The sequence below is a fragment of the Papilio polytes genome, unplaced genomic scaffold, assembly GCF_000836215.1.
Source record: "Papilio polytes unplaced genomic scaffold, Ppol_1.0 DF822178.1, whole genome shotgun sequence".
Lineage (NCBI taxonomy): Eukaryota > Metazoa > Arthropoda > Insecta > Lepidoptera > Papilionidae > Papilio > Papilio polytes.
The window spans coordinates 2,996,258-3,008,397 of record NW_013527026.1 but is presented as its reverse complement, the minus strand read 5'-3'; the positions used below and the strand labels follow the sequence as shown (position 1 = coordinate 3,008,397).

The 12,140-nt window shown below is 31.8% G+C and overlaps 4 protein-coding genes across 6 annotated transcripts in view; 2 read left to right on the top strand and 2 right to left on the bottom strand.

Moving 5' to 3' along the window:
• LOC106106421 (tetratricopeptide repeat protein 8) overlaps positions 1–166 on the bottom strand; it is an 8,803-nt gene extending 8,637 nt beyond the window's left edge. Inside the window, exon 1 of the mRNA XM_013286999.1 lies at positions 121–166. The gene's annotated coding sequence lies outside the window, so the exon portion shown is untranslated. The remainder of the gene's footprint in view (positions 1–120) is intronic.
• Positions 167–1,017: 851 nt separating this feature from the next.
• LOC106106661 (vacuolar protein sorting-associated protein 54) lies at positions 1,018–5,496 on the top strand. Of its 2 annotated transcripts, XR_001225822.1 has the most exons (3): positions 1,018–1,266; positions 1,343–4,067; positions 4,482–5,496. XR_001225822.1 is itself a non-coding variant. In XM_013287278.1 (2 exons), the coding sequence occupies exons 1-2, from the start codon at positions 1,169–1,171 to the stop codon at positions 3,909–3,911; spliced, it is 2,667 nt and encodes an 888-aa protein (XP_013142732.1). In that variant the 5' UTR covers positions 1,018–1,168; the 3' UTR covers positions 3,912–5,496. The 2 variants fall into 2 exon arrangements, 1 of the variants encoding a protein (XP_013142732.1); XM_013287278.1 differs by having other exon boundaries at positions 1,343–5,496.
• Positions 5,497–5,846: 350 nt separating this feature from the next.
• Positions 5,847–7,875, bottom strand: LOC106106498 (UDP-N-acetylglucosamine--dolichyl-phosphate N-acetylglucosaminephosphotransferase). Of its 2 annotated transcripts, none has more exons than XM_013287080.1 (5): positions 7,583–7,875; positions 7,394–7,508; positions 6,988–7,201; positions 6,635–6,866; positions 5,847–6,388 (listed from the first exon to the last, which is right to left on the bottom strand). In XM_013287080.1, exons 1-5 carry the CDS (start codon positions 7,720–7,722, stop codon positions 5,896–5,898), a joined length of 1,194 nt encoding a protein of 397 aa, XP_013142534.1. In that variant the 5' UTR covers positions 7,723–7,875; the 3' UTR covers positions 5,847–5,895. The 2 variants fall into 2 exon arrangements, with proteins under 2 accessions (XP_013142534.1, XP_013142535.1); XM_013287081.1 differs by having other exon boundaries at positions 7,596–7,688.
• Positions 7,876–8,136: 261 nt separating this feature from the next.
• Positions 8,137–12,140, top strand: part of LOC106106419 (exocyst complex component 3) — a 6,439-nt gene continuing 2,435 nt past the window's right edge. The window contains exons 1-10 of the mRNA XM_013286998.1: positions 8,137–8,220; positions 8,301–8,496; positions 8,588–8,736; positions 8,939–9,134; positions 9,374–9,628; positions 9,758–10,039; positions 10,565–10,747; positions 10,938–11,096; positions 11,293–11,400; positions 12,043–12,137. Coding sequence (XP_013142452.1) covers positions 8,404–8,496; positions 8,588–8,736; positions 8,939–9,134; positions 9,374–9,628; positions 9,758–10,039; positions 10,565–10,747; positions 10,938–11,096; positions 11,293–11,400; positions 12,043–12,137 — 1,520 coding nt within the window. The 5' untranslated portion in view covers positions 8,137–8,220; positions 8,301–8,403. The remainder of the gene's footprint in view (positions 8,221–8,300; positions 8,497–8,587; positions 8,737–8,938; positions 9,135–9,373; positions 9,629–9,757; positions 10,040–10,564; positions 10,748–10,937; positions 11,097–11,292; positions 11,401–12,042; positions 12,138–12,140) is intronic.

Here is a 12,140-nt window from a genome sequence, read left to right as displayed (position 1 = left end):
AAGAGAGGGACTCGCTTGACTAGCAAACACAAGGAAAACGGAAGGCTACACTCAAGATGGATTCCGGATATCGATGACGGAACAAATAATAAAAACTATTAGAAAAATGTAAGTTATTACACAAATTAAAAAGTAACAGAAAATTCACTTCTGGTCTCTGGGCCACTGTATTCAGAATAGGAGAAAAAATTACGTACAAATAATATTTGTATCTATATCTATCTATACTTCTATACTAATATAATAAAGCGTAAACACACACTTCTTTGTTACGTAGGATGTCGTCAATCACAGGATATTTCTAATTTCTAAGATAATTCTTAATTTTAATAAAAAGCTCTACTCTTTCGTCAATCTATAGGCAACTACTTTCACGCTGTTTAATTTAGGGGTAAGAAAATTGGATTAGCATCATGCGGGAAAGGAACAAAAATTACCTATAGCAGCAAAAAAGCAAAATTGCCATGGTAAGGGAAATTGTTAACCAATGGCAAAGGACTTCCTCTTCATTTGTTCATAAAAAAACATAAAAAACATAAAAAAATACATTTGCAATTAAAGAAAGTTATCCTAATGCAAACAACAAAATAAAATTTTTACAATTTCATGCGAATAAAGCTAGTGTGAGAGAGATACCTTAATACATTTTTTTTATCAAAAACCAAAAGATTTCAGTCCGCAATAGTTGGGCTACGTCTGCTACCATCTGGCAGTAGCCGAGCTATTATTTTATCAGTAGCAGATGCTGCTGCAAATAAAATAATCGATAGGATAACTTTTACGGAAATGTTAATATTTTTAATGGTTTTTGTGCTTAATTGCGAAAGTTGGTTTAATAGTATTTATGGAACATATAACGGAATGAAAATATTTAATAAAAAATAAAGTTCAATGTATCCGTACGGTTTTTCAAAAATCATTTCAGTAGTTTTGCCCATTTGCCCGATTAACCTGTGTTTAGATGTAAACACCGCAAAAGTTTACGTGTTCTGTCAAAATGCAACTGTCAATTTGACATTTGTCTGTCATTTATATTTTATCACCATGTTCTTGTGTGAAGTCGCTGTAGGAATAGACCAAGAGTTCAGATGATAATGAAAATTTCAAAGGATATGTTATATTTATTCATCATTGCTTTGTTGTAGTTACTGTGAGGAACAAAGATGTTATGGAGGACAAGTCCCTATCATCTAAAACGACGCCTACATGGCAAAACTGCGTCCACTGTCCGAGCTTGCTGTTTAGCAGCGCTTTGGAATTTGAAAGGTTTCTATCCAACATACCTGCACTTTATTTGTTTTCAGTGTACTATTTGGTTTTTTAATAATATTTTATTTTACAGGCATGTTAAGGACAAGCATAGCTTAAAGGAGGGATCAATTATACTATGTCAATATGGACAAAACGGTATATGCTCCGCTCTACAGTTTGGTGACTTACGAAAAGCTGGTTTTAAATACCATGTGAGGGAATATCATCTGTATGCTAAAGGCAATTCAGAAGATTGGACATTTTATTCATCATCACAAAATCTTCCAGCTGTGTTAAATGATCCTAATAAGGGTAAACAAAGTAATTTTTTTACTAAAACATGGGGTGACAGTTTCGTTGAAAAAATCGAAATTCACCCTAGCCCATACTTACCAGATATAGGTTTATCACATTTTGAGTCATATTGTAAAAAAATTTCAAGAAGGTATCGAAGACACTGTCAATTAAAGGAAGCCCCACCTGTCAAAAGTAAGCTCAAGGTTACTGTAGCCGAAGAAAATATCTGTGAAGTACCAAACATATTTTATTCACAAACATTACCTTTAAATGATCCACAAATATTTAGTCAAGTTTTTCCAGGTCTTTCAAAGTCATCAGACTCTAGCTCTGCAATTAGATCTCTTCAGGAAACATTGAGTACTTACTTGGATGTCATAGAGATGAAAATATCAAAACAAGTTGCCCAAAAGTCTGATGCATTTTTTCATGCTATGCTTTCACATGATACTATCATGGAACAGATGGCAAAAGCAGTTAAAACAGTGCAGAATACTAGGTGCAATATTACAACCGTCAAAAATAACTTAACACAATGTCCCCTGCAATTGATAAGCTTTACAAGAATTAATAATAACTTAAATAATGTGCATGAGTTATTAAAACTAATAGGAACAGTTCAGCAAACACAACCCATGATACAACTGTTACTTAGTACATCAGACTATGTAGCCGCTCTAGATTTAATAAGTTCTACGCAAAAAGTCTTATCAACTCGCCTTTCAGGCATACAAGCTTTCCGTCATCTTTCCCCACAACTGACTGAAATGAGAAGATTGATACATAAAATGTTGAGTAATGAATTTCTAAGATTTGTTGTGACTGATTTAAATAGACCACTTATAGATCATACTGATTTACCAGACAGGGACAAAATAGTTTCCATAGTATCTGGTATACTTCGCCTCAAGGAATTTGATTTCCTCGATATCTTTAAAGCTGAAGCAATGACATCAATTCAAGCAACTATTAAACAATGTGTCATAGAAATAATCTCTGAAAGGGATGGGAACAATGAAATAGTACTGAGAGGCTCTCAGTCTGATAACACTTGGCTTATGTGCAATGAAGGTATTGTTTTTCTACAAAAAGTTACACCAAACTTGGTTATCATTTTTAAAAGAATTTTGTGTTTGAGCAGCTTAATTTTAGATATCAGTCAGATGGATGATGTAACTGGCAATGAGAGTGAAGAAATGTGGACACAAGAGGAGATAGCGTCTATAAGCGATAAGATTAAGAAGATGATAGGTTCCCTCTCAGATTACTGCAATGAAAGATGTGCCAATCTTATAGTGACCAAGACTGATAAGGATTATATATTTTCAGATCTTACACAGTTGGCTAAATTAACAGAATTAATAGACACTTTTTCTAATGAGTGTGAAAAAATAACTGGACATTACAGCAACACAATGAAGTTGGCATTAAGAAGTGTTGCAATGAAATATATACAGAGTCTGCATACAGAACGTAGGATGCAGCTCACCAATACTTTAAATGCTGAGAGATGGAAAATAGCTGATGTTCCCTATGAATTGCAAAGTGTTGTTCATAAAATTTGTGAATTTGGTAAAATACCACATACACTTCAATATGAAAGTGGAAAACCAGATGGAAAGTACTTAGTTATCAATAAAGAAAACTATGCAGTTGTGGCTACAGTTCAACTTCTAATTAAGATTCTACTAGAGTATTGTGATGCTACAAAGCAATCTCCAGACATAGTACAATATTTAGTGCATTGTATGTTAGAACTTATAAGATTATTTAATTCCCGCTGTTGTCTGCTGGTTTTAGGAGCTGGAGCAATACAAAGTGCAGGACTAAAAACAATTTCCACATCAAATCTAGCTCTTGTGTCGCGATCATTGCAAGTTGTTTTATGGCTTTTGCCTCTGATATTAGATTTGCTAGACAAGTTACATTCTAAAGAATTAACATTAAATGGTTTTACCAATATAGAAAATGATCTAGTTAGCCATAAACAAGAAATAGAGAATAAAATTTGCATTATAGTTAGTACAATGCTCAGTTCACAACTGACCAGTTGGGATGCAAAACCTCCAGTTCCTTCTCAGACATTCCGGAATATATCAAAGCACTTGGTGAAATTGCATGAAGCACTTATTGATATCCTGCCCATAGAACAAATAAGGTCCATTTATATGAAAGTACATGATAATTTCAAAGACAAATTAAGAGAACAATTAGTCAAAATGAACATAGTAGCCAATGGTAGTCCTCAGCATGGGGTGGTCACCTCTGAGCTAACATTTTATCTTCAAACTCTGAAAACTCTTAGGATAATAAATGAAAATGATACTGAAGATAACATACTGTATGATATCTGGTTGAATTAAAATATATGTACATAGTGGATTAAAGGTTATTGTATGTGTAAAAATGTAGTAAGAAGTCATCGTAAAGTATTTTACTAGCAAATAAAGAAGTTTGACTTCTAGTCATGTCATAATGAACTAATTATTTGTACGGCCTTTTATACTTTCACATTGTAGGTTGGTGGCAACTTTTTATATTTTTTTTTTTACATTAATGCAAAGTAATAGCAAATTTAAATAACAATAACTTATACTTGATTTTATCAGAGATACTTTTTGTTTTAACAATTATGTTAATTTTTATATTACATTAGTCATTAAATAATAATAATTTGGAAATAACCTGGTAATTCTAAATTAGGGAAAATGAAAGGTTTAATTAAGATAATGGCTGGCATTGAAACTTTCATTTATAATGTGTGAAACCAAAGTTACTTCTTAATACTGCAGTTTAAAGTATTTTTACCCACCTGTTTTTCATTATCCTCAGTTGCTATTGCTATTTTGATGAAAATAATAGATGTGGGGAATATTTGTTATGAGACAGGTGTTGTACATTCCATTATTTTCACTTGTAATATTTTGTTATAGCTTTTAGTGTGGTGCTTAGAATCTCTACTTTTGTCATTGAAAAATAATAGTGGACACGAAATTACAATCAATTGTTTGATTGTCAAAACGAAACGGAATATTAGTTTAGGAATATATGGAGATTGCATGAAGTAAGGTGATGACAATTGTAACTGCAGAACTGTCTTGTAATAATCAGGGGATTTGCAATCTAAAATAAACATATGTGTGATATATAACAAGTGAATAGAGCTTCAACTTGCTAACGATTCACACGCAGGCAGAACTTAGGAAGAAGGTGTTTGGATGGTAGGTAGTAAAGGTCTTATTTGTTTAAAAATGGCTACATTTATATATATATCAATTTTTAAAGCATTCATATCTTTTATTTGTTAGAGGTAAAAAAAAACATGGTTGATTAAAATTCAAACCTTAACATTAAATTATTACCAAGTTATGATTTTCATGGAATTGTTAATTTGCATGAACTATTTTTTATTATGTTGTCACGTAAAACCTTTAAAACCAGATAAAAATAATCAATGAATGTTTATTACGAATACGTATTTAACATGTATGTAGCATAAATATTGTGTATGCTACAAAATGGTGCTTTTAAATTTGTGTCATCTTTGTATCGTCATGGCTAAAAATGTTGAGATAAAAAAATAAGTAAACATCGCATTACCTTTTAAATACATGCTGATATTGTAAAGTGTCCGATAATGTAATACAACTGTGTGATATAATTTAAATAAACAATTTGTTTTATAGAAGTAAGTTTAAATTATGTTTGATATATTCGATATGTAATGTTCGTAAATTCTTCATTAAATAAGTCAAAGATGGTTTTGATTTTTTACAACTATTTCATCTTTTAAAACAGGTATGATTTGTTGAACTTGTTGACATTAGAAAGTATTAAACTTTTCATATCTTGCTCATGGCGTTTCGCATAGGTGCTGATTCGCTTTCGCGTCAGTGTGTTACAGGCCTGAGGCTTAGGTGGAATAAAAAATAAATGGTAATTATTAATGTTGATATTTTTTATTGAAAAAATATTATGTAGATTCACAATTTCTTACATTGTTATCTCTAAAATGCCACATTTAAACAACACAACAACATAAACGAATTGGAAACGGGTAACATCTTGTCTTTGTTATCAAATAATTAAAAAATTATTGAAAATTGACATTCACAGCCAAACTTAGGCGTAGATATAAAAAATATATTTGAGGTGTATATGGCTGCTCAGCAACAAAGGTAAATGACCAAAACAAAAGATATAGATATTAGATATTCAGTATGTAATTTAAACTTTGCCAAAATATTTATTTAAAAAAAACGACTTATAAAATAACAAGTGAAAACAATAGCTTAATTTATTAAAATATAGTCTATGGAATAAAGTAGAATATTAACATATAAAAGATCATAACTTTGTGTCATAAAAATATGATGCCATTGGATATCTTATAAGAAAGGCAACACATGTACAGACTGTTTGAAACATCAACAAGCTAACAGTTAGCCTAAGTTCTGACATTGGACCTAATTTTATAAGAAACAAATTTATTAATGTCATATTATTGATTGTTATACTAATTTCATCTTCAACCTTATCAATTAGATGTAGGAAACTTAACACATTTATTATTAATTTACTTAATGCATTTAAATCTTTCTTATCAATTAATGTTTTGCTTGCCTGTAGCAGATCTGTCTCCCCGCTGTATTTAGGTAATCTATGCCTTGGACATGGAATGATATGGAATAACTGAGGCACTGAATATACAAAATTAATAATTTGAGGCAAGAAAAATAGTAAAACTGTTTTACTGAAGTGGCTCAGAATACCAACCACAGCAAATGTCATTCCTGATACATAGCAGAAGGTATCCCCAACAAAAACTTTTGATGGGTACCTGAAAAACAGAATAAATGGTTTCATTAGAAACTTTAAAGGTAATAAATTAATCTTACACATATTGTATTTCATGTTGTAAAGCAACAATTATTAGTAAAAACTATAATAATAGGGCACTTAACAACTCCTCAGAAAAGTTGAATTTATATCAAAATCACTATCCTGCTAGTATGAGAATTTTTCCATAATGACCCCTTTAAAAATAAAGTTGCATGAATACAAATTTATTAAAAAAAAAGCTTACCAATTATGCTTTAGTAATGCCATTGTAGTAGCTAAATATGGTATCATTATATGCAGTGAGAAGCTGTGAGCCTTATATTGATCTCCTTGAAGTTCTATTATGTTAAAAGCTATAATGGACATAGCTATTACAACCGACTGGCCAACTTCTAGACCATTAACACCTGCAAGAATGTTGATGGCATTTGTACAAAACACTGCCAACATTCCCATATACACATAGTAGAGGAAACCTGAAAAATTACACAACAGTGCTTATTAAATAATACAAGATATATTTATATAAGTTTATTCATAGATGATATTTGGTAGGTCCTTCCATTTTCTTTATAATAGCAAAGGCAAGACACTTACCAATATTTACAGATAGTCCAAAGAATTGTCTTAAAGGTATTGGCACAACAAATGTTGTGGAATTGAAGTTAACATAATAGACAACAAGAAGAGGTAATGATGCAACTGTTGGTAATATCAGTTTGTATCGCCATCTTAAATCCAAAACATCATCAGCAAATCCCAGCAGTAGCATACAACATATCGAGAGTAATGCTGCTAATAATTCTGCAAACTGGAAATAAAACAACATTAAAAATATTGTTAATTATGTGTGGGAAGTTTAATACAAGTGCTTGGCAAGCTGCAAATTGTTTTATCAAGATCTTTTCTTGTAAACAATCATTAAATATTTTTCGAATAATTGAAATGTTACTGTAATTTAATTGACATAAACAAAATAACATTACAAGTAAGAAATAATTACTTCATTGTGCGGGAAATGCTCCCTGTCCATTAGACTATGTCCAAATACGATAGGTATGAATAGAAAACTTGTGACCAAGAAAACACATCCTGAAACAACACCAACCGCTTCTGGGCTAAAATCAAATTTGATTATTGAAAAATAGAATTTATAAGTTATTATAAATATTACAAATTATAAGTAACATACATTTTATCCTTACTATTTTTACATAAGTCGATTCCATAAATACCAGCCTTAATAAATAATTCTTTCAGTTTTGGTATAAGTTCATCAGTAAAGAGATATGATAGAATTGATAACACTATCAATATTATAAGCGAAAACATTTTGTTAGATGGGATTACTTGGTAGTATTTTATTGTTGTATAGCCTTTACTTATTTAATAAGTCATCATATTTGTCATATTTACTTATTATAATTCAATTATTATTAGCAATAACACGAAACCAAAACAATCTCAAGAAGACAAGAGAAAATTGTAATATTCTAAAACGTCAAACGTCAAACATAAATGACAAAAGTCAAATCAAATCTCAGGAACAAGATTATACGTATGAATGGTATAAAAAGGAAATATTTTTGAATAATTGATTGAAAATATGTGTTGTAAAATAAAAAAGAAGTTAATGAAAAAATAGCAGAGTGGAATAGGTACATTGACTTTTTTTCATTTTGGATTACAATCCATTGTTTTAGACTTTATTTTGAATCTACACCAATTTTAAATATCTTGATAGTTTGATAAATCAGCTGGATTAAATTGTCATTGTCAATGTCATTAAATTCTTAAGAATATTAAAGTTATCAAAAGATAAATAAACAGGTACAAAACATAATATTACTTAATTTTGTCATTTATAAGAAAAAGTAAAAGTTTTATTCTAATTAATTAATATGTATTAGGTGACGCACAGAAGATCTTTCACATGAAAGTATAATTGTAGAAAAAGGGGTGGCTTTTCTACTTATATATATTTCTTATATACATCTTATCACTATAAATACAATGAGTACGTTAGATGAGATTGAAGAGGAAGCGAAAGCAGCTGCTGAAAAAATGGTCATGAACATGATGCAAAGACCTGGCCAACTAGAAAAAGTTTGTATATCTGTAATTATTAACTATTTAGATCCACATTTTGAAATTAAATATAAATTACAATGAACAAAGCAAATAATAATTTGTGTAGGTAGAGCAATACAAAAAGAGAATAACACACAAGAAAGCATCAATAGAAGCTCAACTTAAATCAGCAGTTCAAGGCAAATTGGATGGAGTGAGTGTTGGCCTCGAACAACTACAGGAATGTCTTGATGATGTCCAACAGATCAGTTTAAAGTATGCAATTTTTATTTACTTATTTGTGCTAAGCTTATTTCAAGTTTGGTTTAATTATTAAACATATCACACTATACACTATTAAAAATTACTCTATGCTTAAGTTAATAATATTAATACATTCTTTCTTAACCTCTTAGGCTACAAGGGTTAGTTTAGAGGTTTAGCCAAATTACTTTGTTAAAAAAAATAAAATTTTCAGAATGGATGAACTTGAGGAGCTTTTTAAAAGTGTTCCGCCACTTGTGGCATCACTCCAAGCAGTTAGAGAAGAGGATTCTCGCCATTCGCAGTATGTGACTGCTATGGACAGCCTGAAGCATATATTCACTGTTCCCGAAAGTGTGGCCAAAACTAAACAGTGGATTGGTGAAGGAAAGTTATTGCATGCTCATCAGGTGACTTGATAAATTCACTATGCTTAACTTGTTTTGTAACATGCATTGATTTAGCAATTCAGTTGGTTGCAATCTCTCTTTGTCATTTTCTGTCTCAGATTTATTTCTTTGGAAGTTCAATGACATTCTGCCCTTCCATTATTTTCTTGTACTTGTGATAAAAAGATTTAATTACATAGTACAAAGTAATAGTAAAGGTATTTGCTACATGACATATATTATTTACATTTTATTTCTAGTGCCTCACTGACTTGGAAAACTCAAGAGATGATTTATTATATGAACTACATAGATTACCAAACCAATCTTCACATGACAAGATAATGTTGAAGGCATATTTTGAAGATGTAGAAATGGTATCTAATCTGCTAGAAAAACAAATCAAGTTGATTTTAGCAAGAACTTTAAACACAGTGCGTAAAGAACCCACTGTTATTGTGACAGCACTAAGAATTATAGAGAGAGAAGAGAAAAAAGATCAAATGGCTTTACAGGTACTTTTGATTTTTTCCTAATATTTGTTACAAAATATACATTATAAAGTGTTCTTTTTATATAATTAACATGGCATTTTTGTGAATCTATTTTTAAAGCAATTATTTTTTTTTAAATCTATATTCCAGCAACAAACTCAATCAGGTTTCATGCCTCCTGGCAGACCAAAAAACTGGAGATCCAAAGCTTTCGAAGTGCTAGAATGTGCAGTTGCTCAACGAATAGAGGGAACTCGTGTGGATGAAAGAGAAGACAATAAACTGTGGCTGATAAGATACTTGGAGCTAACTCGGCAGTTGATATTAGAGGATCTAAGGGTTGTAAAGACACTCTGTGTTCCCTGCTTTCCTCCGCATTATGATATTGTCAATAAATATGTTGACATGTACCATACATGTTTGTCTACAAGTGTAAGTTTTGAATATTTTTTTTAATTTGTTTATGGTAGATTTAAAGGAGTCTTCTTCTATTAGCATGGGCATGGGCAGAAAACAATATCATAAGCAAAGTTTATGAAGATAACTTATGTTTTCTTAATACTACCTTATTTATATATTCCCAAGTTTAAATATGGCATAGCAAAAATGTGTATAAACAAAGGGCTTATCTTGTTATATATTATTGCTATGGGTGGGCGTAACTTGTCATTGGATGACTGTAAATTTCGCCTTATCAAAACTTGTTATTAAAAAATCATACAAAACATATCACAAAGTATTAGACCAGACATTAACGTAAGTAATCTAATTAACCTTCCCACATTGTCAAGTGCTTTTTAGTTATTATTAGCGCATGAATTTCGTTCTTTACAACTTGTGTTTTAAGGTCTAAAATTGTTTGCATGTCTTAAGAACTTGTGCAATCCTGGATTAGTTTATGGGTACAAGTTTCTGACATAATTGGTTGGTTGATATGTCTTTATTAAAAACTTTTAGCTTCAAGACCTGGTTCAAAACGGTTTGGAAGGCAATGAATATGTGACATTGTTGTCATGGATTTTGAACACTTATCCGGGACTTGAATTAATGGGCAGTGAGGAATTGAAAATCGATGTATCCGTTTTACCTCCATTACTTAGTGAAGAAAGTATGCAGAAACTGCAAGAGGAATATTTACAAGTAATTAATTTTTGATATTTCTATCTCCGTATCGTAGAAGGTAGTAAACTAGTAGACGGCGCTTGATTTCGCTGCAGTCCAGATAACCATGCAAGAAGTTAAAACTTAAAATGTTTCAGATGTGTTGCCTATCTTTAATATGGACGCTAAGAAAGAGTTAATCTGTATGTATGAATGTCGAATGTTGTAGAAAATGGAGTGCAACTACATGGAGTGGATGGAGAAGACGCTGGAGGCGGAGCGCGCGGAGTGGGGCGGCGAGCGCGCGCCCGACGCGGAGCCGCACTCCGCCGCCTTCCACACGCACGCGCCCGTCATCATATTCCAGATGATAGACCAGAACTTGCAGGTACACCTCCATTTGCCTCCACTGGTGTTCATACGCCCTCACTTTCATTACCTAAATTGAAAATTGCATATTGTTACAATAATAAGAAATAACGATTTGTTTCATATTTTCCCCTCGGGTAATTCAACTTTCTTACATATTTTTTAAAGCGTTCAACTTTTATTATTTACTCCTTTTGAATTTTGTTTATTTTTAGGTGACGGAAACTATAAGTAAGGAGATAACGTTCAAAGCGTTATTGTTGAGTATTGACCAAGTGACCCGCTACGGGAACATGTATCGGGAGGGAGTTATTCAGTTTAAGGTGAATATAAGTTGTTTTCTCAGTATGGTGTAGGTAGTTTTAGACATATTAATGTAACTGTAACAACGTAATTAAATTAAACACACCGACTGATCCCGCCAGAATGACGCGATATTCCAATACGTCTGAATGACTGTCAAATAGGGACGGGACATATATGACAATGATCTAGTGTTGCGCCAATCCTCCAGAGCGGTACTGATTTTCTTGTTAACAACAATATATTGAGGGGTGAAAAGCTATTTGTTTCAACCGCCATGTTATGTGATATTGATTTATATGTATTCAAAATCAGCGAATTTTTGTGCGTCGTTAACCGGGTTACATAAAGATCAGAGCACTTTTGTGACGCTTGACACAAACAAAATGTAGGTGTCGTTTTTAAGAAGCCATGTATGAAGTATGAAGCGCTAAAAAATCAGCAGTTATTAATAGTCAGTGGATTGAATGAAGTATGCAGGATTATAGTAATTTTAATCTAGAACCGGTCTGAAAATCTTTCAATCAAAATTATTTTCAGGATTTGCTTTTATGTTTTTTTTTTCTAAAAATGAAAAGTTTAAATGGCTCTCCCGAACATTTAATCTAATAGCGCTTGAAACAAATAGCCTTTCACCTATCCTACGAATGTGTATACTTTAGAAAAGCCACTTCGCGGACCGGTCGCGCGTGGCGTACTTCACGCACCACATGATCACGATAGTGAACAACAGCGAGCAGCTGGCGCGGCTGGCGCAGCA